This window comes from Momordica charantia (genome assembly GCF_013281855.1).
Source record: "Momordica charantia cultivar OHB3-1 chromosome 9 unlocalized genomic scaffold, Mcharantia_2.0 BLBB01000009.1, whole genome shotgun sequence".
Lineage (NCBI taxonomy): Eukaryota > Viridiplantae > Streptophyta > Magnoliopsida > Cucurbitales > Cucurbitaceae > Momordica > Momordica charantia.
Genome location: NW_028275167.1, coordinates 12,333,719 through 12,353,074, shown reverse-complemented (window position 1 = coordinate 12,353,074; position 19,356 = coordinate 12,333,719). Strand labels below are relative to the sequence as shown.

At 35.8% G+C, this 19,356-nt stretch overlaps 1 protein-coding gene across 2 annotated transcripts in view; it reads left to right on the top strand.

The window, feature by feature from the left end:
• The window catches only part of MAD1 (mitotic checkpoint family protein), a 65,116-nt gene that overhangs the window by 22,409 nt on the left and 23,351 nt on the right, over positions 1–19,356 (top strand). For both annotated transcript variants that reach the window (XM_022299458.2, XM_022299459.2), the window contains exons 4-10: positions 51–248; positions 402–494; positions 8,058–8,174; positions 12,790–13,037; positions 15,548–15,719; positions 17,017–17,127; positions 17,213–17,416. In XM_022299458.2, the coding sequence (XP_022155150.1) occupies positions 51–248; positions 402–494; positions 8,058–8,174; positions 12,790–13,037; positions 15,548–15,719; positions 17,017–17,127; positions 17,213–17,416 (1,143 nt within the window). The remainder of the gene's footprint in view (positions 1–50; positions 249–401; positions 495–8,057; positions 8,175–12,789; positions 13,038–15,547; positions 15,720–17,016; positions 17,128–17,212; positions 17,417–19,356) is intronic.

Genomic DNA, 19,356 nt, shown 5'->3' with positions numbered 1-19,356 from the left:
TCTCTAAAAGGATACATGATACATTATTAATCTCTTGCTTTTGGGTTTAGATAAAGTTGCAAAATGAATCAAACCTTCGGACGAAAGCTGAGTCTTCAATTGCATCATCAGAAGAGAAAGCAAGTCTCTTGGAAGATAAATTAAATCATCTTTCTCAAAGCATAGAAAGAGAAAAGAAGCGTCTTCATAATGAGCTTGCACAGTTAAAAGGAGAATCAAAGCTTTCTGTTTCTAGAATAAGTGCAGATGTAAGTTGCCACTTGTCATTAACAAGATCGTATTTTCCTTGAAAGAAGTTCTTGCAGATAGTACAAACTTTTGTTATAAAATATCATTTCACATTTATTTGCTCAGCATGGTATACCATCCTGTTTAACTTGTCCCGATTATCTTTCTTGTAGCTGGAAAAGATGGTTTGTAGAGCTAGTAATGCTGAGAAGGAATCCGAGCTACTAAAAGAGCAGTTGGAAGACTTGAAGAAGCAACTCAATGAGGTTTGTAGTATTCATAATTATTAATATTTATGGGGTTCTATGAGAGGAGTAACCCACTTATATTATAAACTATTATTAGGTCCCTTACCTTATCAATGTGGGATCCTTAACAATAATTATTTTTGTTACGTTTTTAGAGAGAATTTGGCTGAAATTTCTTATTCTTTATTTTTTATTCTACCTTGGTGCAACTAAATTGCAAGTATTCAGACAAACTTGCCTGCACCATGAAGAATTTCATGGTACAACCACTAACCCTGCTATATTTGGTGTTTGAAGAACTTGTGGTTGCTAATTTCATCTCACAATCACTTAACCCTACTATATGTGTTTTCCCTCTTGTATGGTCCTCCCCATCCAAACCCTTCTTTGTTTTCTTTCCTGTGAGGGTGAGGGCCCAAAGAAAGTTAGGGTCTAAGAAGCATTGAAGACAGATACGACACAACACAGACACAATGACATACTAATTTCCAAAAAAGTAGGACACGATACGCTGGGACACATTAATTTTTTTTATATAAAATATGGTGGCAGAGATGAGAAAGAAATTGATCGGTATTGAAGGCCGATCAAAACAGTCTCAAAACTCTGGTACCATGTCAAATGATAAGAAAAATGCTTCTTACTCTGAAGAATTGATACAAGTGTAGACTAAAGTCAGCAACTACAAGGAAAAATCAAAAAGGAAAAAAAAACCTTTGCCTATTAGAATAAGAAAATTCTTACCTATTAGAAACCGGATGCAATAGAAAAATAAAAGAAAATAATAATATAATTTAACACTTACTGCTCCGAAACATGAAAGGTGAGGCAGTGCATTAAAGACCTAACAATAAGGACTCTTTAGCTTCCAAATTCCTCATAAAAACGGAATAAAAGAAGACCATAAAAAATACTATACTTAAACCTGATATCAGTCGGAAAAGGGATAAAAAACCCAGGGATAAGAAGAGCCACTTCCCAACAAAAGCTAATTGAAACCGAAACAAACATTCTCGCAAAAGGGGAGAAACAATAATGAAGAAGCCAACAAAGACCTTTCCACTTCAAACTCCAATCTTAAAAATAGAATCTTCATTGTTTCCTATTAAATGGTAGAAGAGTGATGCTGAGAGATTCAAAATATGAAGGAATTTTCAGGTTTTCCCATAGGATTCCTAGTTGAAAGTTCTTCTTCATCTAGTTGTTCTACTTAAGGTCGTGTTCTTATCAATTTGCGAGGTTCTTATCACTAGTATTATTGAGATTAATAGTTGGTGTAGAAAATCAAGCTGAAGTTGAACCAATTCAGCTAGAAATTAGGGAGTCAGCTAAGATTTTGTAAACTAATTTACTTCTTTTTAGTTCATATGGTTAGAGTCTCTTATATAAATATGAGTAAATATGAGTGTTACTCACCACCTAGGGAATAACAAAAATCTTTCTACTATACAAAGCTTCATGGTATCAAAGCTTTGAATTTTTTTTTCCTCTCAAACCTTAGCTTCGTCGTTGGAACCCTAGCCGCCATTGTCGAAACCCTAGCCAAGCCGGACTAGCTCTCTTCCTCAGATGAAGTTGCCGCCTCTGTCGTTGCCCTCAGACGAAGCCGCCATCGCTCTGCCTCCGTCACTGCAGCCGCCGCCGCCATACCTTTTTTTTTTCCCTCTAGACAGTGACCTAATTGTTCTCTTTGTTTCCTCTTATTTATTATACAATGTTAGGATCAGAATCACAAATTTCCATTTCGCCCTTCACTGAGAACAACCATGCTCAGGTAACATGTCACAAACTCAAAGACCATAACTATCTCTAGTGGTCCCAATTTGTGATGATGTTTATGTATGATCATGGGCGAGAAGATCACATCACAGGCAAAGCAGTTTCACCCAAGGCTGATGATCTAAAATTTCGCACATGGAGGGCCGAAAACAACCAAGTAATGAGTTGGTTAATCAACTCCATGACCACCGAGATTGAGGAGAACTTTCTTCTATTTTCAACTGTTAAAGAAATTTGGGATGCAGCTCGGGACACATCTCCCATAAGGATAACACTGCTGAGCTTTTCTAGATAGAGACCACTTTTCAGGATCTCAAACAAGGTGACTCATCTGGTATACTTTATTATACCACCTTAACTTGTCATTGGCAACAGTTAGACTTGTTTGACACTCATGACTGGAAATGTTCTGTTGATGTTGCTTTCTTCCGAGAAATTGTGGAGACAAAAAGGATTTTCAAATTTCTTATGGGCCTTAATACATCTCTTGATGAAATTCGTGGTTGAATCCTTGGTTCTACGCCACTTCCCAGTCTTCGAGAAGTTTTTTCTGCAGTCCGTCGAGAAGAAAGTCGAAAACAAATAATGTTGGGACCCATTGAACATTCTCTCGCTCAAAGTGGATCTGCTCTCATTTCCCAACATAATTACCAGAATAATCCAATTGCTCTCGCTGCTCGAAGAAATTCCTAACCATATGGTGATAGTCGGTTGTGCAAAGGGCGACCGTGGTGTGACCATTTTCATAAACTGGGACATATCAAAGACACTTGTTGGAAATTACATGGGAAACCAGCAAATTGAAAGCCAAATACAGCCAAATCGGATTGAGAACCTAGGGGCAATGCTGCTTTCTCTGAAAATTCTAACCAACAATCACTTACCAAAGATTTGTTAGACATGTTACAATAACTCTTGAACAAAACAAATCCACTGACAGTAAGTAGTTTTGGGAATGCACCCCAACAAGGTAACCAGAATCCCATGGCTCTCCATACTCAAACTATTCCATCTGAATGGATAATGGACTCTGGAGCATCAGATCACATGATCATGTGATAGATCCTTGTTTTCATCTTTTTCACTTTATACGGGTAATCATTCCATTCACGTTGCCAATGGTACACCTGCTAAAGTAATTGGGATTGGAAGTATTCGAATATCAAGCTCCTTAACTCTTGAATCAGTTTTATTTGTGCCAACATTGGAATATAATCTACTTTCTGTGAGTAAGCTGAATAAGGACTTAAATTGTGAAACTAAATTTTGTACCAAATCTTGTATTTTTCAGGATCTGGAATCAGGGAAGATGATTGACAATGCTGAATTGTGTGTAGGGTTGTATCTTCTTCAAGCAACATGTACTCTACCAACAAAGAGAAGAAGTAAACTTGTAGTTCTATGTCATCGTGAGTCTGCTTGTGTTTCTAAGTCTTTGAATAATTCAAATAAAAATAGTAGTCTTGTCATGTTGCTGCACTATCATCTTGGTCATCTCAACTTTGTGTACCTTGAACATTTGTTCCCTTCTTTATTTCTCAATAAAAAGAGTCAGTTTCTTCGGTGCGAAATTTGTGAACTCTCCAAGTACACACGTGCTCATTTTTCACTTCATACTTATTCTCCATCCCAACCTTTCTGTCTTATTCATGGAGACATTTGGGGACTTTCAAGAGAGAAAAATATCAAGACAAATTGGATTTTGCTGTTTGCTACACCCGGTTGAGTTGGACATTCCTTATGAAAGAGGAATCTAAGACTAGCCACCTATTCACAGTCTTTCATAAAATGATCCAAAATCAGTTTCAAGTTAATATCAAAGTACATAAAACTGACAATGCTCGTGACTTTTTCAACTCTACTCTTGGATCCTACCTTCAATCTCATGGTATTATTCATCAGAGTTCTTGTGTTGACACACCCTGACAAAATGGTGTAGTTGAACGCAAAAATTGTCATCTTCTCGATGTAGCCCGATCCCTCATACTCACATCACACGTTCCAAAAACTTTTTGGGTGAAGCTATTCGAACTGCTACCTATCTCATAACTCGACTACTCTCCTGCATTCTCAAATTCAATACACCTTTACAAAGTCTACTTACACTCTATTCTACATCCCATCTCGTGTCTCCACTACTACTAAACCTATTTGGACGACTATATGGATGTACTGATTTTGTTTATATATATTCTCAGCATCGTAGTAAACTCGATGCATGTTCCATGAAATGTATCTTTATTGGATACTCACTGAACAAGAAAGGATACAAATGTTATCATCCTCCAACTCACCAATTCTTTCATACCATGGATGCCACCTTCTTCGAGAATCAACTACAGTTTTCCAATTTTGTCGTTCAAGGGGAGCATTATGATCTTGAACCATTATGATCTTGAACCACATAATTGGGATTGCAATTCTGCCTTTCCTGACCTTCTTTTCAACCCATCTCCCAGAAATCCTAATCCATATCCTGAAAGTCCTTCCAAAAGTCCTCTCATGTCCTTGTCTGAGTCAAATCCCATATCTATCCCCGAGCTTGAAATGCAAGTTTATTTGCAAAGAGTAAGACAACCTGAGAGGAACGGGATACTACCTACACAAATTCAGCAATGCCAAAATCTACACCAGAATCCTAGTGTCCCTAAGATAGTACACGAGACGACAAGTGATGATTTGAACAAACCCATTGCTGTACGAAAAGGTGTTCGTTCATGTACTCAACATCCCATACGATATTACTTCTCTTATGCTAACCTGTCACCAATTTATAGAGTATTTGCGACTTCACTAGATCAGATACAAGCTCTCAACACAGTTCAAGAAGCCTTACAACGACCTGAATGGATAGTAGCGACTTTAGAGGAGCTTCAAGCTCTTGAGAAAAATGGGACATGGACTCTTATAGAGTTACCCCCAGGTAAGCGCACAGTTAGATGTAAATGAATTTATATGACCAAACACAAACTAGACGACAGTATAGAGCAGTCAAAGTTCGTCTTGTGACTAAAGGATTCACCCAGTCATTAGGGGATTGATTATCAGGAAACATCTGCTCCGTTCGTCAAGTTGAATACTATTCGAGTACTTCTCTCTATTGCAACAAACCAAGGTTGGCCATTGTTTCAACTTGGTGTGAAGAATGCCTTTCTAAATGGTGATCTATTGGAGGAAGTGTAGATGGATGTACCTCCTGGATTTGAGGACAAATATACTAGAGGAAAGGTGTGTAAACTCAAAAAGTCTCTATGGACTAACGCAGTCGTCTTGAGCCTGGTTTGAATTGAAACAAGATGGCTATACTCAGTGTCAATCCGACCACTCTTTTCATCCAGCATTCCTCGTCGAGTAAGATTATTGTGTTAATCATATATGTTGATGATATAGTTCTCACAGGAAATGTTTCTGAAGAAATAATTTGGCTAAAACAACTCCTCGCAAGAACATTTGAAATCAAAGATTTGGGACATCTCAGATACTTCTTAGGAGTGGAAGTAGCAAGATTGAGTAAAGGAATTTCTGCCACTCAACGAAAATGCGCTTTAGATCTCTTAAGGGAGACTGGGATGAGTGGTTGCAAACCAATTGATACACCTATGGATGCACTATGGATGCAAATTCAAAACTTGGAGTTGATCCCAAAGATGAACCAATTGATCGAGGCAGGTATCAACGACTAGTCAGAAAGCTAATATATTTGGGACATTAGCTTTGTTGTTAGCGTGGTAAGTCAATTTTTGAATAAGCCTTCTAAGGAACATATGGAAGTTGTGTATAGAATATTGAGATATCTCAAGCATGATCCTGGAAAGGGTCTTATGTTCAGAAAGGCCACAAACAGATCTCTAGAAGTCTACACTCATGCAGATTGGGCTGGATCTCCTGTTAACCGTAAGTCAACATCAGGATATTGTTCCTATGTACGGAGAAACTTAGTAACTTGGCGTAACATAAAGCAACGAGTTGTAGCCTGAAACAGTGCTGAGGTTGAATTTCGATCATTAGCAAATGGGATATGTGAAGGAATTTGGCTAAACGCCTTCTTACTGAACTCAAGATCAAGAATAAGGCACTATAGAGGTATTATGTGATAATCAATCTGCCGTAGCCATTGCAAGAAACCCGATACATCATGATTGAATGAAACACGTCGAGATAGATCGTCACTTCATCAGTGAGAAGATTGAGACAAATACAATCGATTTGAGATATGTGCCTTCCCAACAGCAAGCTGATGACATATTAACTAAGGCCTTACACCAAATGGGACTTGGGAGGCTTATTTCCAAACTTGGAATTACTAGCATATACCATCCAGATTGAGGAGTACAGAAAATCAAGCTGAAGTTGAACCAATTCAGCTAAAAATTAGGAAGTTAGCTAAGATTTTTGTAAACTAATATACTTTTTTTTTGTAAAAATATGGGTGTTACTCACCACTTAGAAAATAAGAAAAATCTTTGTCCTGTATAAAGCTTCCGTTGGTATTTTTTATTGAACAAGAAACAACTTTTCATTGATAGATGAAAAGGAGAAAAAATGTTCAAAGATACAAACTCCGGAAGGAGTGAGAGAAAAAGAGGACCGAACAAAGCAAATGAAAAAGAGGACCGAACAAAGCAAATGAGAAAGAGGCTCACAAGGAGCAATACAATCAAAATAAGAACAAAAAACAAGAAATCAAGACAACAGAGACCAAAAATCTTCCAACATGAGTCTTGAGACAACACAAAACTTCAGAACTTAAATTGATGGTGAAGAGTTCGAATAAGTATAGTTCTCAATAGTATCCTGCAAATCCTTGGGCGTTGGATATGGAGGTCCCGAATATTGTTACTCAAGGCGATTCTTATCTCCTAAAGCGAGTCTTCTTTGGGTAAACGGGGTTAAAGCCATCATTTCAGAACTTTGGTTTGAAAGGAACCAAAGGATTTTTGAGGAAAAAAGAAGACCTTCGGTGGAGTGCTTCAATTTGGCTAAGTTTAAAGCTTCTCAATGGAGTGCTCTTTCCAAGCTTTTTGCTCTCTATTCTCCTAATATGATTTGTACTACTTGGGTGGCTTTCATCTTTCCTATATAGTTTTGTAAAGGATGTTGATTAGATCTTATTTTCCTGATTTTATGGGTTGTTCTTTTTAATTACTGCTATATTTTTTCACTCCTTCGGGAGTTTGTATCTTTGAACAGTTCATGTGCCTTTTCATTAATCAATGAAAAGTTCGTTTCTTGTTAAAAAAAGCTTTAAGTAACTGAATTCGCTCCTAATGTGAGAAGGATAAAAGTTGAATTTTTCTTGTTGAATTATGGCTGATGCTTTGTTTAGAGGAGATGTAGACATCCAACTTGGATGGAGATTAGCTAGAGATGAACTTTAAAGAAGTAACAATGTTATCCTTTAAGAAAACCAGAGGAGAAGACATAGAAACAAGCGGATATGTTGACAAAGATGAGAGAACCTGAAAGCAAACTTTGAGGGAGGGCGACCATAATCGGATTGAAGAATAAATAGACAAAGGAAGACCTTTGGGAAACTAAAGACCTTTCACTTCTCAAATGCTCTAAAGCAAAAGTTCTTCAAAAAATCTAACAACCAACCAAGCAAAATTAAAGCTTTTGCCCATTCACTTCCCAATAAGAATTGAAAGCTACAAAGAGAATAAAGTCTGATGAATTTCTAGAATGACTCCTTAAATTATTTTGTATTTGATGAAATGCTTTTCATTTTATCTTCATCATCTTCTAATGGTACTGCGACTCCAATGTTTTTATATTTCATGGTGGTATTGTTACTTTCCACAGTGTTTATCCCAGAAGAGCGAACTAGAGAAGAAATTAGCATCTTTGACAGTCAACGAAGGTACAAGCAAGGAGAGCAATATTTTGATTAAGCATCTGCAAGAAGAGCTAAGGAACTGTGTAGGGGTTTCTTCTTATTCTATAGTATAAATCTTAACGTTTACTAGAAGCTAGTTTCTCTGTTTCCTATAAAATAGTAAAACTTATATGAGAAGCTATTATTTATGTAGACCATTGTAGGATCAATGCAAGTACTACTGTATTTACCAAACCTTCATTGCATGATTTTAACTTAAGTGTCTATTGGGACAGATGAATTTGACTCTTTCGGGATATTTGCTTGTAAATCCTTAAGTTTTCTCCTTGTTATTAATTTGGCATGCCATAGTACAAAACTAAATTGAAACTCTCCAGAGATATTCTCTAATTTAAACATTATGGATTAGTTTAAATTGGAGATTCTGAAACTATGTTTCGAATTTGTTAGACTTGTTGGAGTTGTTAGTAGGGGTGAGCAAAACACCCCGAAAAACCGATCCGAACGATAAAAACCAACCGAACCGACGATGAGTTGGTTTGGTGGATAATTCGGTCGGAGTCGGTTTTTCATTTAAAAAACCGACTTGTTAGTCGATCGGTTTGGTCGGAAGAGTGATTTCCGACCGAACCGACCGATATCCAACCAAACCGACCGATATTTATTAAAAAAAAAGAAGAGGGCAGACTGCATTAAATGCAGTCTGCCATGCATGCTGCTGCAGTAATTACTGCAGCAGCTGAACCAGTGGCTCAACCGTTGGCCGGCTGGTTTCCAATGTTCCATTAAAATTTTTTTTTTCTTTATTCTATTTTCCCTCTCCACTCGATCAACTTCAACCTTCGTTCTCTCTCTCTTTCTTTTTTTTTTTTTTTACTTTTCTCAGTGCTTTCATCACTCATCTTCTTCCTCTTCTTCTTCATTCTTCTTTCATTTTTCTTCTTTCCGACTTTCGAATCACGCAAAAGCTCGCCTATCGCCCATATCTCTTTCAGTTCTTTTTATTTTTTTTCGCTGAGAAGGTCGACTATGGCTCCGATGCCGGCATCTTCACATAAAAAAAATTGTTACAAAAACCGACGAACCGACTAGTTGGTCGATCGGTGCAAGTAACCATAACAGAGGTAGTTGGTTTCCTAAGGAAACCGACTAGGTCGGTTTTCGACGTCGGGGTCAGCCAAAAACTGACTCCGACTGACTGATGCTCACCCTTAGTTGTTAGGTTGTTTTGAGTTTGTTCCTTAATTGTAGCTAAACCTTTAGGTAGTTTCTAACCTATAATAAGCCATTTTGGCTCATCAATTCATCATCGAATTCTATCATATTCTTATTATCTTGAACCTTTATGGTATCATAGCTAAAATTCAGGTGTTTCATAGTGATAATGGTAAATAATACTTTAAATCAAACATTAGGGAAGTTTCTTATGGAGAAAGGGATAGTCCAACAGGGCTCTTACGATGACACACCCCAACAAAATGGTAGAGCTGAAAGGAAAAATAGGCACCTCTTAGAGGTAATTCGAGACCTCATGTTCTCGATGAATATTCCTACCTACTTATGGGGCGAGGCTATTCTACACTCTACATACCTTATCAAGAGAATGGCATCTAACTTTGTAACACCTATTCAAACTCTACAAAATGAATTTCCAAAATCTAGGATAATTAACCTATGCCTTCAAAAAAATTTGGATGCGAGCAATGTTTATTAGAAATCTTGATAGAAGTGCTAGCAAGTTAGATCGAAGAGCAAGAAAATGTGTCTATGTAGGTATTGCCTCAAATCAAAATGGATACAAAATGTTATGATCCACAGACTAGGAAGCTATTCATCTCTATAGATACACAATTCTTTGAAACACAACCATTCTTATATTCAGGGGGAGAATCAAATAGGACCGAATTTGAAAACACTAAGTTCATCAAACAAACAAAGTGACGAGGAATCCATAGAAAGTCTTTGTCTGTTGCAAAACCTAGAGTACATTGCCAGAAATCTTGACAAATAATTACAAACTTCAACACTAGAATTTCTAGGATCCGAAGAGAATGAGACAACTCAGGAGAAAATAGGTACTAGTGAAATTGAGGAAAATGAGGAAATAGGCACTATCTTAGAAAATAAAAATCAGGGTTTAGAAGTATCTAACACTCAAGAAAACAACATCATCATTCTAAAAATAGGTCTCGGTTGGAGTCAACAAGACTCTTTCCATATGAGAGAAGGGTGCCTCATCAGGAACTTGACACTATTGCTCCTCTGATAAGTCAAGAGTCTAAACCAAGAATGGAAGAGTCAACCGGTAATAATTCTATCTCTGATCTTGAAATTCCTATAGTCTTAAGGAAAGGGAGACGTTCGTGTGCCAATGTTAAACCATGTGTCTCACTCTAAACTGTCAAAATCTATTTCTGCCTTTACATCTAATGTCATGAACATTAAAATCCCTAATTGCATTCAGGAAGCTCTAAATGTTCTAAAGTGGAGGAAAGCTAAATACGATGAGATGAGTGCCCTGGAGAAGAATCAAACATGGAGGATTGAAGAGTTACCAAAGGGGAAACCAACTGTTGGGTGCAAATGGATTTTCACTCCAAAGTTTAGAGCAGATATAACCCTTAAAAGACACAAAGCTCGTCTGGTAGCCAAAGGATACACACAGACTTATGGGATTGACTACATAGAGATGTTTGCTTCTGTTGCAAAACTTAACACTAAGAATACTGTAATCCATTGCAGTGAACCTTGATTGGTCGTTGAATAGTTCGATGTAAAAAATGCCTTCTTAAATGGTCATCTTGAAGAAGAAGTTTTCATGTTACCTTACACTAGGGTTTGAAGAGAAATTTGAACCAAGAGTGTCAATTGATAAAGAAAACTAATTCTTTTTTTATTGATTCTAAAGAGTTGATACAAGGGTATAAATAGCAATTACAAAGAAGAAAATAAAGACAAAACTTTGCCTATTAGGATAAGGAAATACTTACCTATTATAACAAGGAAATCCTAATTTATTAAAACCTAAATACGATAGGAAATTAAATATAATTTAACAAAGAGTATGCAAATTGGAAAAAAGACATTGTATGGCCTCAAGCAAGTCTCCAAGGGCTTGGTTCGAATGATTCACCCAAGTTGTGAAACAACAAGGGTATTCTTAGGCTCATGCAGACCACACATTGTTCACAAGATTCTTGAAGAATGGAAAGATAGCAGTATTAATTGTCAATGTAGACGACATACTTATCACAAGTGATGATCAAGAAAAAATGAATAGATTGAAGAACAAACTCTCCCAAGAATTCGAGATTAAAGACTTGGGAGAAATGAAATATTTCCTTGCCATGGAAGTAGCAAGATCAAAACAAGGAATTTCGGTATCTCAACAAAAATATGTCCAAGACCTCCTCAAGGATGCAGGCATGAGTGATTGTCGACCAGTAGAAACTTAGGTTGATGCTAATAAGAAATTAGGAGACGTGACTCAAGGCACTCGAGTGGATGTTCAAAGATAGCAAAGGTTAGTTGGCCGACTAATCTACTTATCACATACTCGCTCGGATAATATTCTTTGCAGTCATGCATAGACCCTTTCAGGAATAGCTTGAGGAGCCTATCGAATGCTAAGATACTTGAAGGTCCCCGTCTTCTTTTCAGAAAGGGAGAAACCACGAATGTTGACTGGGGAGGGCTATAACAGACACAAAATCACATCAGGATATTGTACGTATAAGTGGGGAAATTTGGTAACATGGTGCATCAAGAAGCAAAGTGTAGTGGCACGAAGTAGAGTTTAGAGCAATGGCCAATGGTATTTGCGAAATCTTATGGATTCGCTGCATACTCAAAGAATTGAAACTTGAAGTGAAATCACCATTGGAACTATTTTGTGATAACAAAGCTGTAACCAAAATCCAGTACAACATGATCGCGCGAAGCACATAGAAGTTGATCGACACTTTATCAAAGAAAATCTAGAAGCTGGAGTAATCTGTTTTCTATTTGTTCCTTCAAAAGACCAAATTGCAGGATTCTTCAAACCAACCTTGGATGCACTTATAAGCAAGCTATGAATGCATGATATCTATGCACGAACTTGAAGGGGAGTATGAAACTATGCTTCGAATTTGTCAGAGTTGTTAGGTTGTTTTGAATTTGTTAGAGTTGTTAGGTTGTTTTGAGTTTGTTCTTTAATTGTAGCTAAACCTTAATTTAACTTAGTTTGACTTGATTTTGATGGAATAAAAATATTTGTATTCCAATATATTGATAATAAGAAATACATAGCCTTCTTATATAGAAGATAGGCTCAAACATAAATGGAAATAAAGATAGAATAATAATTAATATTGACAACTAATTTACAGCTAATATTTACAAATAATAAACCAACAGTTTGTAACCTACAAGTAAGCCATTTTGGCTCATCAATTCATCATCAAATTCTATCATATTCCTATTATCTTGAACCTTTAGAACAAACATTGAAGAATTTGATGAAGTGGAATAATTAGAATAGATAATTCCTCAATTGTACAACATGAAATAACCAACTGTAATTATTTATTTCCAATGACATTCTAATTTTTTCTTAAAATGTTTTTTTGGGACATCCATGCTATTGCCATGTTATTGTCTGGCTACAATATATATATATATATGTGTGTGTTATTTTGTTCTTGGATGGTTTCCTAGGAATCTGAAGTGAGAGAAGCTAGGAAGTTGAAATCATCTCTTAGTGATATTGGATTATTGAAGGAGAAACTATTGGAAGAAAAAGCCCGAAGGGGGAGAGCAGAAGCAGAGTTGTCTAAATTACAAGACCTTCAATTAAGTGTAAAGAAATTGGAGGATGAATTGGCACGCAATGAATTGTTGATTAAGGACATCCCTGGCATTAAAACTTATGAAGATTTACCGAATAAGATTTCTTCTCTCCAAAAGTATGTGAGTTGGTTTAGTTTTAATTATTGTCAACCGTCTCCTTCTTGTGATGCTTCCCCTACTGCTTTGGTTCCTGTTGTGCTCAATATATTACTTAATTTGTGAGGAAAAAGAAGCTGTATTCTATATATTTTGTAAACAGTATATGGTTGTCTTATATAGAAGAAAGACCAATAGCAAATAAGGAAAAAAAAAACATCACTTAATTACTGTTTTTTTTTTTTAACAAGAAACAAACTTTTCATTGATTTATGGAAAGAGTACAACACATTTATTAGTTGTTCATATTTATGTGTTATTTTTTCTTTCTTCTATATAAGAAGACCTCGTATTTGATTCAATAGATAGAACAAATATAACACTTTTATTTCTTCAAAATTTGGGGTACAAATTGGTCTCACATTGATCGGTGACATTCTCTCTCTTAGGACTAATGGCTAATGAGTCCTAATGCTTGGGGAAGGAGGACGTTTGGCATATAAAACCTACTTCTTAATTTTCTTCTTCTAAAGGGATATTGACAGGGTCTCACATTGATTGATAGGGGCATGTTCCTCCCTCTAGGACTATGGCATATGTAATATTTTATCAATAATGGTCCCCTATAGGCCTATATGTCTTAAAATTTTGTTGGAATTTCTTAATTGTTCTTTTGCAGACACGCTCGTCCCTTCAAGCATCTTGCTTGAAAAGACCGTTGTTGAAGAAACTTTTTGTTTACCATTGTCATCGACTCATACATTGCCTCATTCATTGTTCTTCTATATAGCTTATAGCAGGTCTCACATCACATCAAACGAAGTTTTACAACTTATATTAAAAAACAATATATTTTACACAATACTTTGTTGGGGACTAAAAGTTTGAACGAGTGAAAATATTTTTTATTATGATATTAGGACCTAGAATTTGAATGACCTAGAATTATTTGATAGACCCCTATTAAGAATGTTTGCGTTAGGAAGAACAGGGGCGTGAGGCTTGAGGCTTGAATATTCTATAATTAGATATGTGGGCCCAAGTTATTTACTTTGCAGGTTATTTCGGGGATTATGTGTTGATGTATATATTGGATGAGAGAGAGAAGGAGGGGTATATTTTTGGCTGGTCTGTTACGAAGGAGTGTAGAGAGGTAGGCAGCTCTCAAATTCTTTCTTGGCCCCGGTGGTTCCTCTCTGAATATCAACAATTGAAGTGGTTTCTATCATAATTTTTATTTTAGTTGCCCTGTAAAACTTTTTTGAGAAGTTACTTCTTTGCAACCTTTTTGCTAGTTTTTCCTTTGCCACCTTTTTGCTAGTTTTCATATCTAAAGGTTGCTCTCGAACCTATTTTATATTTTGCCAAACTTCCGAAGGTTAGATAAGAAGTTGCAAAATGTGTCATTACCGGCCTTTATTTACTTATTTATTTCTTTTAGGTTGTACTAGCCTTTATTAATCCCTCACCCTTTAAATATACTTTTCCACGAGGTTTAGAACCCAAGAGTGTCGATGAATATAAATGGTAACTTTACTTGCTTTAACCAGATCATCGAGCATGTCTCTATTACCAGCTAAAATCAAGTCTAGGCAATGTGAAACTCAAAGAGATCAAAATATCTATGTACGCTTGTCTATTAACATTTCTCAAACTTTTACATTGGCAGAAGAAATATTTGTCGCCACCTAGAACTTACATTTCCTTCATCAATTTCATCTATCATTGAATTAACGAATTATTTGCTTTGTAGATTTCTGATATATTGACAGATTTTAGAAGTATGGTGCCTCATGGACTATTGGCTTAATTGTTTGTAATAGATGATAGATTCTTCCCATAATGTTCGACCATTAGACATCATTGTGCATCTTGATTTTTTTTCCATCAAGTTATATACTTTACTATATTGATTGTTTCCACCTCATTTAGATAAGTACATAATTTTGAAATAGTTTAGGACCAAAGCCACTAAGTCTAACATTTTTTTGAATTAGGGGTCTTTGACTAAGTTAAAAGAAAGGGCATTTGACTGGCTGTTTCTAGGTATTCTTATCCTTGAAGCTTCCAGCTATTTAAGAAATTTCTGAAATTGTTTATCAAGTTTTAAGAGTCAAACTAGCCCTTTAGATGCTTTGTGCTTCCTTGTACGGTTGTACCATAACAGAAGAAAGATATCAGGATTAATATGAAGGCATCTGAGACTTATTTCCTTCATAAATGATACGAGTAACTTGTTATTGCTTTAGCAGGCTTAAATTGTCGGGCTTATTTGATAGGAACTGGGGTTTAATTATGAGATAATTAGTTAATATATGACTGGTTATATGGGTATTAAGAGTTTGTTGAAGTTGTAAGAAAGGTTTTTTTACTAGCAAGTGGTTGCAAATTAAGGAAGGGGGCAAGTGAGTAATCCAAATAAGTTGGAATCAGAAGAGGACGGGGAGCACTCTCAAATTATTTTTCCCTTGTAATCTTTTCCTTGTCTCAGTATTTATATTAGATTTGTTCTTACCATTATCCCATCCAGGGAGGTAATTGATAGCACAATAAAGGTGGGTGAGGTGAGTGCTCGTTTGAAACAATTGGAAGTAGCACTGGATACAGCTCAAATTGATAAACAAAAGGCAGAAACTGAGGCTACACTTGCAAAAGAAAAGATTGAAGCATTAAAGTTAGAAGCTAAGCAGAATGAATTGCTTGTAAGATTTTGTTCACTTACTTTTCAGCCTTCTACTTGGTATATTCACAAATGTGGAAGTAGATAAGGCAAAATGTTTTTATGGTCTTTTTTTCTTTTTGTTTTTGATTGTTTTTTTTTTTAAGGAAATGCAAATCTTCATTGATGGAATGATACAAGAAACTTCAAATGTTTTATGGGTTTTTTTTTGCTACTTAATACCAATATTAAATTCTACAAGAGTCTGATACATCCTGCAATTACTATTACGAGTTTTGGCTGTTTGTGTTTTTGATCTTGTTTTCAGTATGCTATTTCATGGTAGTATTAATTATGAGAGGTTCTATTCGTTTTATTTTCCATGAATAAAAGTAAATTTCTATCTTTATAGATATTTTAATAAGAAATACGAACCAAAGAAAAAGAAAATACAACAAAAGCTGGTTTAGAAGTCCAACGTTGAAGGATCAACCTACACAGTTGCTTAAAAGCAGAGTAATCCCATAAACTGTGTGCACAATATGAAAATAAAGGAAAGGAATGTAACAATTACTAGTATGCCTCCCACTTGTTAACAGCTGTAACAAAAGACAATTTTTTCAACAACTCTTTTGTTATTAAAGGTTATAAAGACAGATTTAAAATGAATTATATTCCAAAGATTGAATATCACTTTCTTTTTCTTAACAGTTGCATGTATTTCTTTCTATATGCTTGATATTCAATTCTAGAATATTTTATTTGTATTTAAATTTCCAGGAAAGGAAAGCTTTCGTAGTTTGACCAGATGAGTTCACCTATTAATTTTTTTAGTTGGCAGGAACTCTAGTTCAGCAGGATTCCCTGTAATTTGAAAGTATTTTATGAAAATTAGACATGGAAACATGACATAAAACCTCATTTGAATTAGTTGAACATTCTGTTATATATTTCTATGTAATACAAAGTTTATTATTGATGTGTATATGTTTGATGTAGATTGACAGTATATTTCGAATCAATTTTATTGGCATGTGAATATCAGTTTTAATATCTATGCAAGGTTTTTCACCTCCGAATCTTGTTGTATCATTCTATCTGCTTTCTCAAAAAATTCAGACCATTTTGGAAATCTCTGTTCCTTATATTTTTTATTTTATTTTTAAAAGATTTGGTAACCTACTGTTAGTTTACTGTAATCCTGCATCGCGTCTTTCATTTGGACACTTATGGGTGCTACTTGCTAGTATGCACAGTTAGTACCAGTATTATTTACCATACACTAGTACTACTGTTTTTGGTTCACCTAAGGGTTGAAAATAAGTATTTGTCAATTTCAGCTTCCCATGGTTACTGAAGAGAGAGATAAATTGAAAAGTCTGGTAAGTGAGTTGAAGGGTCTGAAAAATGATGATACCAGGTCTCAAGTGGCAAGTGAAAATCTTTCTCAGGTTTGCACATTATCATTTGTTTGACAAACTAATTTCATGTCAGTGTTCTGAAGGTCTTGATTTGTGGCTTGCTTTGATCTTGCAGGATCTAGACTCGGCCCTTGCAAAGAAAGATTGGTATATTAAAGAATTAGAAAGTAATTTACGTGAGCAAACGGAAGTTAATAACCAACAGCATGAGGAGATAAGGTTGTTGAATGAGAGATTGAATAATGAAGCGAAAAGAATAAGGTCGTTAGAGAGGGATTGTGATCGGCTTCGTTCTGAAATTTCTCTATTAGAGTCAAAGGTAAGTGACAAAGTTATTGTAAGGATTGCAAGTCATCAGATTATAAATATCTAAAATGGTTCTAGTCTTGATTCATTTTCTTGTGATGGAAGGAAATTTCAGTAAAACATATGTATTTTTTTTTGAACAAGAAACGAACTTTTCATTGATAGATGAAAAGGAACATAAAATGTTCAAAGATACAAACTCTCAAGGGAGGTAAAAAACATAAAATAAAAAGATACAATCCAGAATAGCAAAAATAAAAAGACAGAGTATCATCCTGTGTATGTCTAACTAGGGAAAATGAAAGCCCCCAATTAACATATATCATGTTTGGAGAATAAGCAAAAAGATTGGATAGAGCACACTATTGAGACACTTTAAACTTAGCCAAGCTGAAGCACTCCACTGAAGGTCTTCTTCGAGTCATAGTCTTATTACTAGCTTCCATTCTGTTAGTTGTATCATTTTTTGTCAGTTAGACTTTACATAAGTAAAATTTACTGTATAATAATCAAATCATCTGAGGGCAACTTCAAGACACAGACATGATTCAAGGTAGTTGAAAACTCCATCCTCACTTATGATCTAAAAGAAATCTTAAATGCTTTTTTAGTTGCATGAGCTTCTCTTATGGTCATACTTAATACTTAATTTGAATAGCACAGATCATCTGATGTAGACTCAAATGAAAGAAGAGTAGTTTTATTCCAATTGCTTGAGAGAATACAAAGGAGCTTCCTATTCATAGACAAATAGGCTACCCTAAAGGCTTTTAATTCAAGCCGATAAGACATGCTAACTAAACAACTAAAACATAACTAACTTAATGTATAGCTAGTTACATCAATTTCCCTCCCCCTAACATAAGACTCGCCTTCGAGTCAGGGTGCCAATGCGAAGGTATCCGGTGCTTCATACGGATAGATATCAGTAATATTGAAGATTGGGCTGATATTAAAATTCAAGGGAAGCTTGATTTTATAAGCATTCGGGCCGTATCGTTGTAGGACTTCATATGGTCCGAATTTCTTCTTTTGTAGTTTGTGAGCAGACCCGATAGGTAGTATTCCTTTTGAGAGATGTATCATGACGAGGTCGCCTTCTTGGAACTCTACTTCACGTCGTTTGATGTCTGCTTTAGCTTTGTATTTGGCATTAGCGTCCTCAATATGCTTGTGGACATCTTGATGCAACCGTTGTATTCGTTCTGCCATTTGTTCAGCTTCCAAACTAAAGTCAACAGAAGATGGAATTTTAGCCAAATCAACAGTCAGCCTAGGGAGTTTAGTGTAGACTATCTCGAATGGGGACTTCCCTGTGGTTCGGTTTTGCATATGATTAAATGCAACTTCTGCGTGTGCAAGGGCCAAGTCCCATTGTTTTGGTTTGTCACTACAAAGGCATCGGATAAGGCTTCAAAGCGTTCGGTTTGTGACTTCCGTTTGCCCATTCGTTTGTGGATGATTTGCAGTGCTATACTTAAAGAGATGTATCAAACTTCTTCCATTTTGTCTTCCAAAAGTGACTAAAAAATTTTACATCTCTATCTGACACAATTGTTTTTGGGATGCCGTGTAAGCGAACAATTTCCGCGAAAAAAAGGTTAGCTACATAGACAACATCAACAGTTTTTTTACATGCCAAGAAATAGGCCATTTTGCTAAAACGGTCAACCACAACTAGAACTGAATCGTACCCTCTCTGAGTTCGTGGTAGTCCTAATACAAAATCCATTGATAAGTCTTCCCAAATGGTTTTGGGAATGGGAAAGGGTGTGTATAGGCTAGTATTTTGTTTAGTTCCTTTATTGGTTTGGCAACAAAACATTTTGAGACAAAACTAAATACATCTTTTCGGAGTTGTGGCCAAAAGAAACGTGTAGCCACTAGATTTAAAGTTTTATCTCTTCCAAAATGTCCAGCTAGGCCACCAGAGTGTAAGTCTTTGATGAGGGC